The sequence below is a fragment of the Pterocles gutturalis genome, unplaced genomic scaffold, assembly GCF_000699245.1.
Source record: "Pterocles gutturalis isolate BGI_N339 unplaced genomic scaffold, ASM69924v1 scaffold23643, whole genome shotgun sequence".
NCBI lineage: Eukaryota > Metazoa > Chordata > Aves > Pterocliformes > Pteroclidae > Pterocles > Pterocles gutturalis.
Genome location: NW_010126252.1, coordinates 1,194 through 13,705, shown reverse-complemented (window position 1 = coordinate 13,705; position 12,512 = coordinate 1,194). Strand labels below are relative to the sequence as shown.

At 40.1% G+C, this 12,512-nt stretch overlaps 1 protein-coding gene across 1 annotated transcript in view; it reads left to right on the top strand.

Moving 5' to 3' along the window:
- OGT (O-linked N-acetylglucosamine (GlcNAc) transferase) overlaps window positions 1-12,126 on the top strand; it is a gene marked incomplete at its 3' end in the record, with an annotated part of 18,783 nt that extends 6,657 nt beyond the window's left edge. The window contains exons 5-17 of the mRNA XM_010078923.1: window positions 498-577; window positions 1,989-2,184; window positions 2,416-2,556; window positions 2,742-2,842; window positions 3,039-3,192; window positions 3,295-3,396; window positions 4,131-4,310; window positions 5,648-5,806; window positions 7,455-7,544; window positions 10,569-10,694; window positions 11,472-11,642; window positions 11,763-11,879; window positions 11,959-12,126. Coding sequence (XP_010077225.1) covers window positions 498-577; window positions 1,989-2,184; window positions 2,416-2,556; window positions 2,742-2,842; window positions 3,039-3,192; window positions 3,295-3,396; window positions 4,131-4,310; window positions 5,648-5,806; window positions 7,455-7,544; window positions 10,569-10,694; window positions 11,472-11,642; window positions 11,763-11,879; window positions 11,959-12,126 — 1,785 coding nt within the window. The remainder of the gene's footprint in view (window positions 1-497; window positions 578-1,988; window positions 2,185-2,415; window positions 2,557-2,741; window positions 2,843-3,038; window positions 3,193-3,294; window positions 3,397-4,130; window positions 4,311-5,647; window positions 5,807-7,454; window positions 7,545-10,568; window positions 10,695-11,471; window positions 11,643-11,762; window positions 11,880-11,958) is intronic.
- Window positions 12,127-12,512: the final 386 nt, after the last annotated feature.

Genomic DNA, 12,512 nt, shown 5'->3' with positions numbered 1-12,512 from the left:
CCCTACACAATGATGCATTTACTCTTTTCTCGCTCTTGTGAAACTGTCCTTCTTTTCCTGGGCTGCCAAAGTTTTAAAATGCTGTCTTATTATGCAGTAGATAAAGGATATAGATAAGGTTTTTTAGGGTTTTCTCCCCTAAAAACAAATTAAAGTCAGCATAGCATAGGTAGGCAGGAATATTAAGTATGATCAGCCTAACATGAAATAAGTGTTTAATACTTTATTCTGCAGTAGTTGCAACCAACTAAGTAAGCAAATTAATAAATTTGAAGGTAGTGTATGCTGTTGTTTCTACAAATAAATAACTTTGCTCTGTGATTGCTTTGTATTACTTAAGTTTTTCTTCCTTACTAGGTTATTGATAGTCTTAGATGCTTACAGATTGGGTTTGTCAAATTAAAAAAAAAAGGCAAAAGACCGAAAAACCCAACTAGGTTTCATAGAGAATGCTTTTACATTAATGCTCAAAACTGTTACTTTAAAAATATTTTCAGGCTGTAACACTTGACCCAAATTTTTTGGATGCTTACATCAATCTGGGAAATGTCCTGAAGGAGGCAAGGATATTTGACAGGTAAGCAGATAAGTGCTGTTGCTGTCAGTGGCCTGTCAGATACATCAAAACACAAATGAGGTTCCTGATGGAACTCTTCGGACAGTGTACCAAAGACTTCTGCTGTAAGTCAAGCAAGTGAATAAGCCATGTATGCATGTAATGCATACAGAGCAGGTTGCTAGAGTAAAAAAAAAAAATTCCTGTGGTATGTGTTCCTTTATGTTATTTTCCTGTACCTAATAAAATGTTAAAAATTAGTGTTTCTGAAGGTGCTGATGAAAATAGATGTGAAATCAAAGCTGGGGATGGGTGAAGACAAGATGTCTGAGGAAGGCATGAACACTTGAGTTCTGTTTCCATTATGTGGTTCAAGACATGATATGCAAGTGTGTCTCTGATAAAATTTTCCTTCTATTTAAGACGAGCCGAAATGCTGAAATTCAGCTAAGCATCTGATTGAACATTTTGTATTTCTTATGTGTTGGCATTATGTTATTGCATGGGGTTGCAGTACTGTTGATGTCTTTTTGAACTAGCTTGTTTTGAGACCTCTAATCTGATACATGAATCTTACTTTTGTTTCTGAAAGAAGATGAGGGTCTGTAGTTTATATGCAGTTATATTGCATCTGTTAATTGGAGTATAATTTCTGGTAGCTGTGGTTTGTAGCACCAAATGTAATAAAAGCATGCAGGGAACAGATGAGTTATTCTAACCAGTTGCATTGCAGTGATTTCCATTTTAACCATGAATTAATGGACCAAACAGGTGCATATTTCCTAATCATTTTAGAGTTTACATCACCTGTTTGAGAATTTACTTTTTATGTATACTGTTGTGGTTTTTCTAGAAATGGTACTTGAATACATCAGTCATTTATGTAGTGCTGTAGGAGCATATAATTAAAGATCTCGTTTTTGAACAAAGTGAAGTTTGAAGTATAAATAGAGCATGATACATGTGTTAGGTTAGCAGAGGGAATAGAAACTTGTAACAATGTCAAATATTATTTATATTGTTACAATTGAATAATAAACTAGAAAAAAACTGAGCAAATGTCTCGTGCTTACCCTAGTAATGAAGAGTGTTTAAAAGTAAGTAGACTAAAGCTTTACTTTTTTTCCCAGAAGACTTACATTGATTGCTCTACAAGTATCAAGTGGGAGGAAAACATTCCTGTTTTAAGAAGTATTTCTTCTAATTTGCTAGTCATTACAGAATTTAGCATAGCTTTAAAATAACATTATTAATAATAATTAATTCCTTGATTAGGCTTTTAATTCAGGCAGTACTCTTCAGTGTTTTCAGTGCATGTTCACAATACATATCCCTTGAAGTTTGGTTTTTCTTATATAAGTTGTTCTTATGACCAAGGTAAATACTGTTGCTGCTCCATGCATTATTCTTTACCTTCTTTTTCTTGTTACAGAGCTGTAGCAGCTTACCTACGAGCCTTGAGTTTGAGTCCAAATCACGCAGTTGTGCATGGCAACCTTGCCTGTGTGTATTATGAGCAAGGACTAATAGACCTAGCAATAGACACCTACAGGAGGGCTATTGAACTACAACCCCACTTCCCTGACGCCTATTGTAACTTGGCCAACGCCTTGAAGGAGAAAGGAAGTGTAAGGAATGCTTTTTTTCCTTTTTTAAAAGTACAGTGAGTGTTTATTTTAGACACCAGGTGTCACCAACTTTATTAAGATGCGATCTTACCCTCATTTAGTTAGTCATAAGGAAAAATAATTTGGGAAATCTCCAGCTTGAACCTGTTAAAAGTGATTATATAATGACTTCTCATAAACAGTTCTGTTACAACAAATATTACCGTGTTAACATTAACCCTTTTCTTGAAGGTGGTAGAAGCAGAAGAATGCTACAACACAGCTCTTCGACTTTGTCCCACTCATGCAGATTCTCTCAACAATCTAGCAAACATCAAACGGGAACAGGGGAATATTGAGGAAGCTGTCCGTCTTTATAGGAAGGCTCTTGAGGTACAGTTGAATGTGGTGAGGGACAGGTGGGGGATTGAAGTTGGGAACATGTAGTAAAACATAGGTTGTTTTCCCTCATCGAATATAAGTGGAGGAAGAGATGTAAGTCATACAAAAAGATGAGTAAGAAATCCACAAGCACTTTTTTTAAATGGTCTACAGACAGATTCCACTTTTTCTTACAGGTGTTTCCAGAGTTTGCTGCTGCGCATTCAAATTTAGCAAGTGTTCTGCAACAGCAAGGAAAGCTACAGGAAGCTCTGATGCATTACAAAGAGGCTATTAGGTAAACGGATACTCTCTGTAATGGTCCAAGCCTTTTGTAACAGAAAAGTTCCACAGATTGGTACAGAAAGTGACTTACAGTAGCATATTTTAATTCAGATAGTTGCTTTGCAAACCAAAAAGTGTGGTTTGGGTATGGCTTCTCATTGGAGGAGGAGCTTTTATTGTTTGTGACATACATTATGTTTATTTCCCAGAATCAGCCCCACATTTGCAGATGCGTATTCTAATATGGGAAATACTTTGAAGGAGATGCAGGATGTTCAAGGAGCTCTACAGTGCTACACCCGTGCCATTCAGATAAACCCAGCTTTTGCTGATGCCCACAGTAACCTGGCCTCTATTCACAAGGTAGCACATGTGAATGATTCACTCTTAGGGTGTGGTGGGGCACTGTGAGTACTCTACCCTGAGTATATTTTTATCTGTGGGCTCATTTCTGTGTCTTTGCAGGATTCAGGGAATATACCGGAAGCCATTGCCTCTTACCGCACTGCTCTGAAACTGAAACCTGATTTCCCAGATGCCTACTGCAACTTGGCCCACTGTTTGCAGGTGAGGAAGATGAAGTTTTGATTGTAATTCTTAAGATTCCTCTGGAGCAAATTCTAAGCTTGATCACCTCAACCAATCACTAATTTAAATGTAAAGACTAGACTTAAGTCTTAAATCAGAAGGTAGGATCATAGAATGGTTTGGGTTGGAGGGGACCTTAGAGATCATCTAGTTCCAACCCCCCTGCCATGGGCAGGGACACCTCCCACTAGCCCAGGTTGCTCAAAGCCTCATCCAGCCTGGCCTTGAACCCCTCCAGGGATGGGGCATCCACAACTTCTCTGGGCAACTTGGGCCACTGCCTCACCACCCTCACAGTAAAGAATTTCTTCCTAATATCTAGTCTAAATCTGCCCTCTTCAGTTTAAATCCGTTACCCCTAGTCCTGTCACTGCATGCACTTGTAAAAGGTCCCTCCCCATCTCTCCTGTAGCCCCTTTCAGGTACTGGAAGGCCACTATAAGGTCGCCCTGGAGCCTTCTCTTCTCCCGGCTGAACAACCCCAACTCTCTCAGCCTGTCCTCATAGGGGAGCTGTTCCAGCCCTCTGATCATCTTTGTGGCCCTCCTCTGGACCTGCTCCAACAGCTCAGTGTGGATTATACAGTTATCAACAGTAATTACTGAAGATTTAGCTTCCATTTTTGGAAGAAGCGTTAGTCTGATCTTGTGAAATATAGATATATAGATCAAAGGAAGCTGTTCTAATATTATTTTAATTTTTCATTTTTCTAGATTGTCTGTGACTGGACAGACTATGATGAAAGAATGAAGAAGCTGGTTAGCATTGTAGCTGATCAGCTGGAGAAAAACAGACTACCTTCTGTCCATCCACATCACAGCATGCTGTATCCCCTTTCTCACAGTTTTAGGAAGGCTATTGCTGAGAGACATGGAAATCTATGTTTGGACAAGGTAGGAGGTTTTATACAGGCCAATTGTGGTTGAAGTACTTTGTGGTTTTGCCTATTCCTACTGCAAATACAATACTCGCATAGTATTAGCCTTCCTAAGGTTTCTGAGTCAGTGACCTGAAGGGAGGTAGGACATAGTGTTACTCATCTAGTTTTGAAAAGTAAATGTGAGGGGTGTTTTGGAAAAGCAGAGTGAGTAAATTATTCTTTCTTGCCAGTAAAACAGATCCGGGCAGTTCTGTGATAATATTTCTCAAAATCTAGTAGTCCTTTCCAGCATCTGTAGCGCTTGGAACCTGACCTTGCCTCTAGTGAATACTTGGTGGAAAGTGTGAGCTTTGGGATTTCCAAATAATTCTTGTAAATATTTTTTGGGATTTCCAAATAATTGTGGCTCTGGGATTTCCAAATGCACTTGTTTTAGTGGTGATGGCAGCACTGTTACAGGGGTGATGCATCATCATAGGAAATACTTGAGTATTCATTGTGGTTCTGTTTTGGAGTACTTTGTGTACAGAATAGATTCTTCCAAAAACATTATCTTCTCTTGTTGTAATTACTTAACTGTGTGCCATTTCCATGAGACTGCACAGCACCTCAAGCTGTGAAGAGTGCAGTTGCAGTTGATGGCAAATTCTTCAACTAAAATTTGATGCAGCTTTTTATCTTCAACCAGTGAGTCATAGCTGTTGGCGCTTGTGAATGTTGAGATGGACTACTTGAGCAGGGTGCCAATTATAATTGAAAATATGCTGTCAGACAGTGTAAGGATCTGGTTAGCTAATGTAAAGATCCCAGACATCGGAAGATAACACTTAGCTTTCAAACTGGCTTGTCAATAGCCTGGTAATCCTGTCGATGATAGTGGCGACAAGCTGATGTCTGGGGAAGATGTTGAGCATGAGGACGGAAAGCATGCTGTGGTGCTTCACAGAAATACTGTTCTGGTCACGAGTGGCTTGTAGTTTGAGAACTTCCTGGTTGTAGTGGTGTGGTATTAGTATATTTAATAATGAGAGGTGGTATTAGTATATTTAATAATCAGAGGTGGTATACTTAAAAAATAAGCTGTTAGGAAAGCAGAAATGTTAACTTGCAGTAGTGTCTGTCTTTATTTGGCTGAATGTAGGTACATGACATAACACAGTTTGTGGATGTTACAGTTGGCTCCAATGCAATACATATAATGCAGATTTGAAACAACAGATGCCCACAGACCACTTTCTTGAATGTGGGTTAAGGCTAATTCTACAAATTATTGGGGGTTTTTTGGCCGTCTGTTTAGCATTTGGTTTTCATTCCTGAGTTTATAAACAGGTGTGTATATTTCCTTGACAGATTAATGTTCTTCACAAGCCACCGTATGAGCATCCCAAAGATCTGAAGGCCAGTGAAGGTCGACTTCGTATTGGCTATGTGAGCTCTGATTTTGGAAACCATCCAACCTCACACCTCATGCAGTCAATCCCAGGCATGCATAACCCAGACAAATTTGAGGTAAAAATATAAATGCCATGGTTAAAGCTTTAAATACAGCTGTGTCACCTTTTTTCTTGGTGCAGGCAGGTAAACTAGGGAAGGGCACATTTTCCCACCCCCCCCCTTTTCTGAGGGGGGCTTTTTTTCATGGGTTGAAGAGTTCTCCAGCCTCAGTCATCCTCCTTTACCAATATTAAGTATTATTTAGAAGGTAGGCGAATTAGATACCTGTCCTTACAATTAATGTAGGTAAGGTTTGTGGCCCACTGAAAACTTTTTTTTAAGCTTTAGCTTCTGTTCTTTGAGCAGATGTGTTTCAGAATCAAGCTACTACTACCTGCTTACTTCTGATTTACAGATATGCATCTGGTTTTTGTTCACACTCTGCTGCTGTTTTTTTTTTTACATGTATTTTTCTCTGGGATACCTGAATCACAAACATGAATTTCAGCTTGTTCTGGCTACTGCTTTTTTCAAAAGGAAATAATACACTACAGTTACTCCAGAAAGAGCGTATACAGTTGAGCAATGCTAGAGACAGTTGCATCTATATTTTTTTGGGGGTCATGTGAAGGGATTGAGGCTGTAAATAGAACTAATTCCCAGTTATGTTGTTTGCCCCATGACTGTTTAAATTGCCTTGGTTTTGAGCTTCTGTTTTCCAATAAGTGAGAATTTGCTTATCTTTGTAAAGGGTTGCAAGTCTTTCCTTGCAAAAGTGTTTATTCATCTTTTTTTTTTTTGGTTTGTTGGTTTGGTTTAGTTTTGGGCTTTTTCCCCCTACCTTCATGCTTTCTTTTCCTGGTCATGAAGTTTATGTGGTCTGAAGTCCTTGTGGCAAAGCTGTGTGCTTGAATTGTTATCAGAGGTGTGACTATGAAGCAAGCTTTTTCATGAAACAATTAAATTGGTGGTCTGGGTACACGGGGATTTGGGGAGAAAATACCATTTAACCTTGAATCAGCTCAAGACAAAGGGCAGTCTTTTTATTTCTGGATTTATAAAGCTCTACAGAGCTTAATTTAAATACTAAATAGAAGTTATCTGTTATTTTACTGAAACCATTCTTTTGTCCTGCAAGATAATAAATTCTCTGCATATTGGTTCTATTTGTTCTATATCTATATGTGATAGGTTAGCTAAAGATGCCTGTTTACATAACTCAACCTTGAGTTTCTCAGGTAAGTTTGCAGTTTCTTAATTGGAGAGAACTAGTTACTGTTTAAAGAATCTGTTAAAAAAGTTTTCCCAAAGCTTACTGTCTGTTCTCAACCTGACTCATAATTCTGATTCTCACTAATTACAAATTCAAAGGTGTCTTGTAAAAGGTGTTATTAGAGAATTTAATGCGTATGCAAATCTATTTGTTAAAATTACTTTACCTTGCACTGATGAGAATATTGTCTGTATGTCTGTGCAAGATGCAGTGCCATACTCTAGCACCAGAACTAGGTAGAGCTGGGGCCTGGTGGGAGTGTGTCATGCCCAATGTCCCTTTTTCTTGGACTTTCTTTCGCAACTACTGGTAAATTCCTCAGAATAAATATAGTATATAGGTGCAATTTTGCTAATGTAATTTAAACTTGCAATACCATGTGCTTTACAGTAAAGTTATTTTATTGGCAAGTTGTTGCAGGTACTCAATTTTTGGTGCCTCATATTCTAGGTATTCTGTTATGCCCTGAGTCCTGATGATGGTACAAACTTCCGTGTAAAAGTGATGGCTGAAGCAAATCATTTCATTGACTTGTCTCAGGTGAGGTTTTTTTGATGCATCGACCTTCTAGCAAACCTAAATGAAGGCAGACATCAGCCTGTAGTTTCGGATTTTTAGTCGCAATCACTTCTTGAATTAGGCTGATGTTAAGTCTTGGGAATTCAGAACTTTGTATATATATTGGTGTTGTGCCTTACCTGGGATGCAGTGGTTATTACGTGACCTCTGTGTGAAAAGTAATATTAGCAATATTGAATAACTGTTCCATTAGATCTTAAGGTAATAGTCCTATCCAAGTGTTATGATGCCACAGTGTTGTGGTTTTGAGGCTACCCAGCAGCACCATGTATAGCCTCTCGCTCCCTCCTCCCCTCTGGTGGGATGGGGAGGAGAATTGGGAGAACAAAAGGTAAAAACCTTGTGGACTGAGGACAGGGAGGGTTCACTCACCACTTATGGTCATGGGCACAAAAAAAAGACTTGGGGGGAAAAAGAAAAAACAGTTTAATTTGTTGACAGTCAAACAGAGCAAGATAATGAGAACTACATCTTAAAAAGGCACCTCTCTCTCACCCCTCCCTTCTTCCACTGGCACAAAGGCTTTTTTCCACAATTTCTCTACCTTTTCCCCCTTCAGGCAGTGCAGGGGGCAGGGAATGGGGGTTGCGGTCAGTCCATCACATGTTGTCCCTGCCGCTCCTTTCTCCTCAGGGGAGGGCTCCTCACAGTCTTCCCTTCTCCAGCGTGGGGTCCTTCTCACAGGACAATCCTTCACAAACTGCTCCAATGTGAGTCCTTCCCACGGGCCGCAGTTCTCCAGCGTGGGTCCCTCCCACGGAGTCATGGCCTCTTTCAGGCATAGCCACCTCCTCCAACATGGGGTCCTCCGCGGGCTACAGTGTAGTGTCTGCTCCACCATGAAATGTCCATGAATTATCAAAGACTGTGTGGGTGGGTGCAGCCACCTCTCCCCACATGGGGTCCTCCGTAGACTTGTGAGAGATCTCTGCTCCAGCACCTCGTCCCTCTCCTTTCTCTTCACTGACCTTTGTGTCTGTGTAGTTGTTTCTCTCACATCCCACTCCTCTCTCTGCTGAAGGTTCTTTCCCTGGCTTCTGAGAAACTCCTGGCTCTCGGGTGGGGTGTGTGCTGGGTCGGCTGGGCCATGGTGGTGCAGCAGAGGCTGGGGAGGGGTGGGCCATGGTGGTGCAGCAGAGTCTGGGCAGGTGGGCAGGCAGCAGCTGCAGACACTGCCGGGCCGGGCCCTGCCTGGGACTGCACCGCCGCTCAGTGCACTGTGCCCCCTCTTCAGTACCTTCCTCGCAGAGACTGGTGGGCTCAGCCTCGGCCAGGGGTGGGTCTGGCTTGGAGCTGGGGAAACTTGCAGTGATTTCTCACAGGGGCCATCACTGTAGCCCCTCCCTCACTGCCAGAGCAAACCTGGAGCCCAGGGAACTTTTACTCAGTGGAGCCATCACTAGCCCCTCCCCTGCTACCAAACCCACTGCACAAACCCACAACGCACAACTTCAAACATAAGCTTGCTTTACTCCAGAGGCTTAATAATTAATGGGGGTATTTTGCCCTTCTGTCAAAAGGCTGGTTTGGTATCATTTAGGGGTGGTTGGTTTGGTTTTTTTTTCAGTTCCTGTGGAAACTGATGGGGATTTCAGTATACACAGAAGTCAAGGAGTCATTACATTATCCCAGAATAACTGGTAAAACCCTAAAGCAACATGGGATAATTAGCACCTGGACAGTCTCAGGTTAGGTGATAGGTAAAACCTGCATGTAGTTTTTAAATTCATCATGTTGTTCAGAACCTGCTCTCATAAGTAAAAGTGATGAATTGATGTCAGCGGAATTGTTTTTTGAGATGGATTTTGCAAAGTTGGTCTTTGAAAACGTTCTTTTGGAATAACGAACTTCAGTTCTGGTTGTGGAAAGCTGTCTGTCCCCCCTGCTTTTGCAACTGTGGATGGTGAAAGCCCTGGGTCATAGCAAAACAGGGCAGCAGTTTCATATTTGTTGTTGCACTTAACAGCTGTCTAGGAAAAATTCTTTCCTTTGCCCAGTGATACACCGAGTTTTCTTATTTGAAATTCTTGAGGAATCAAACTTGTATTTTAAGGTTACAGTGCAACTCTTAGAGATTTGTACAGGAGGGTCAAACAGGTAGAAACAGTTTGCTGTGATCTATTGCATTAGTAGTGTAACTTACTGAAAGTTAAAGTAAGATGGGAACTCGGATTGTTGTCTGCTCAGGGATATAACTGCCTATGTGCATGCTTTTACCCTGCTGTAAAATGTGATGTAGTATTACCTTAGTTTGAGAATCTACCACTTGCCCTACATGAGCTTTGATCATTAATTAGCCTTGCAGGAAAGGGTGGGCAAGGGGGTGTTCTGGTTTGTATAGCATCAGTTTCTAGCCTTTGGTTTTTGTTTTACCGCTCCTGAGCTAGAGATATCTATCAAATATTTTTTTTTATCTGCTTGTAGGTAATGACTAATCATGTAATTAATTATTGGAGGAATTTAAAACTATTCAAAATGTTTTACCTTTCAGTATTAGGCAGGAAGAGACACATTGTAATTTCCAAGGCTTTGCTGTTCTTCTTGAAAGTCATTGTTAATACCTTGTGTGAAGTTCCGCTCTTCTTTGATTAGGCCAAGAACTGAAGCAGTTTCAGTGTTGCTTGAAGTTTCTTCTGTGGTCCATTTGTGGTATTTTTCTGCGTGACTTGCTGAGATTTGCAACACTAGGTATTGTTCCTGTCATTTGAATGTGCAGAGGCAGTCTTCAAGTACCAAAATTAGAATTCCTGTCAGCAACTGTTTCTACTGTATATAGCAAACTTATGTTTTTCTTGGCTTCAGCAGAGGTGTGTTTGATTGAGTTGAGGACTTACACCTGTGTAAAACCAGGAGTAAAGAGATTTAAATCTTAATTACATTATACAGTTGACATTTATCTATTGGTACACTGATGGCTAACCACATTTAATACTGAAAGACTGAAAACAAAAGTAACATTTATTTATGTATTTATTTATTCTTTAGATACCATGTAATGGAAAAGCAGCAGACCGCATCCATCAGGATGGGATACACATTCTCATTAATATGAATGGTTACACCAAAGGAGCCCGAAATGAATTATTTGCCCTGAGACCAGCACCTATTCAGGTAACTAAGTTAGAGGGCTCTGTATCTCAAAAAAACCCTGCTTGTTGAGTAGGAACAGATTTTTTTATTATTATTATTTTTTTTTCTGGCACAGTGGAAGAAATGTTGAAGGCTCATGTTGATCAGTGAGAGAGACTTTTTAGGCCTTAGTGTATGTGAGGCAACTCGGATTATTCTGTTGAAGCAGAGTAGTTTGAAGTCGGGGTTTTTTTAATGTGCTTTATGGGCAGTTGACTATGTCCTGAAAAATAACTCCTTAATTCTATGAGGTTCCTGTACACCACTGGCTTTCTTGAATTAGTGAGAACAAAGAAAGGGTATTTGAAGGAGTTGTGGAAATAAGTTGTGTTTTAATCTCTTTAGGCTTAGTGAAATTCCAGTTATAAGTCAGAAGCAGTGTCAGAGTTACTTTTTTAACTCAGGGTTTTCTAAAATGCCTATGGAGGGAGAATGGGAGAAGCCTGAATCAGAGTCAGTCTAGGCTACAGAAGTTGTCTCAGCTAAGAGAAGTTGTAATCACTGATGTGTTCTGGCTGTAGCTGCACATAGTTGGATACTTCAGCGTTTTGCTTGAGCAGTCAATTTTAGAACATCCTTTCACTGTACACTGTCTTGTTAGTGAAAGTTTTGGGTTAGTGATTGCCCTTTAGTTAATAAAGCACAAGAAGGAACTTGAATCTGTAGGTTGAAAATTTAGCTTAAAATGCATTGATTTTTAACTTCCTTTATTTTTGCAATGCACCTGGGACTGGAGCCTTGCTTGCTTTTTTTTTTTAGGCAATGTGGCTAGGGTATCCTGGAACCAGCGGAGCACTGTTCATGGATTATATCATCACAGATAAAGAAACTTCCCCAGTTGAGGTGGCTGAGCAGTATTCAGAGAAATTAGCTTATATGCCAAATACTTTCTTTATTGGAGACCACGCCAACATGTTCCCCCATCTGAAGGTATGTAGGAAGATAGGGCAAGAAAAGTAGGTGTTGTCCATAGCTGTCTTTATAAAACGGCACTTATTATAGAACTTGATAATGGATCTTGTAACTTCTTTATCACTTTTTTTTTAACAGAAAAAAGCAGTCATTGATTTCAAGTCCAACGGTCACATTTATGATAACAGAATTGTTTTGAACGGCATTGACTTGAAGGCTTTCCTTGACAGCCTCCCTGATGTCAAGATTGTTAAGGTGAGAGCTGCTTCTTTGTGTGGTCAGTCTTAGGGACTGAAGCTAGTACTTTCTCTGATGTGTATGTGATTTATCGTAGATGAAGTGTCCTGACAGTTGTGACAATGCAGATGGCAATGCTGCCCTCAGTATGCCAGTCATTCCTATGAACACAATTGCAGAAGCTGTGATTGAGATGATTAATCGTGGGCAAATTCAGATAACTATCAATGGATTCAACATCAGTAATGGATTAGCAACTACTCAGGTGAGGCACTTGAAGACGTTGTCTTCCTGGGTTTTATGTTATATCTATATGTTTTAACATACAAGGAAGAAAAACCTCCAAGCAAATGTCTGTCTTCTGTCATGTCTTCTAACCATTCTGTGGTTCTATGTTGGTTTGTTTAGTTCTCATACTGAAAGATACTCACAAATGAGTTGTAAGCCACAGATGTACTGGAGGATGGTCTTTTCCCCCCCAAAGGTAGAGGGGTTATATCAAGAGGTATCTAAAGACCAAAGAAATTTAATCTTCTTGCATAAAGAAGACACTTGGTTGTTCAGAATTTGAAAGCAAGATTTCCTCATTGCCTGCAGCCTACAGGGCATTTGTGAGCTGTTACCCAGTTTTAGTTGTGTTTTTCCTTCAGA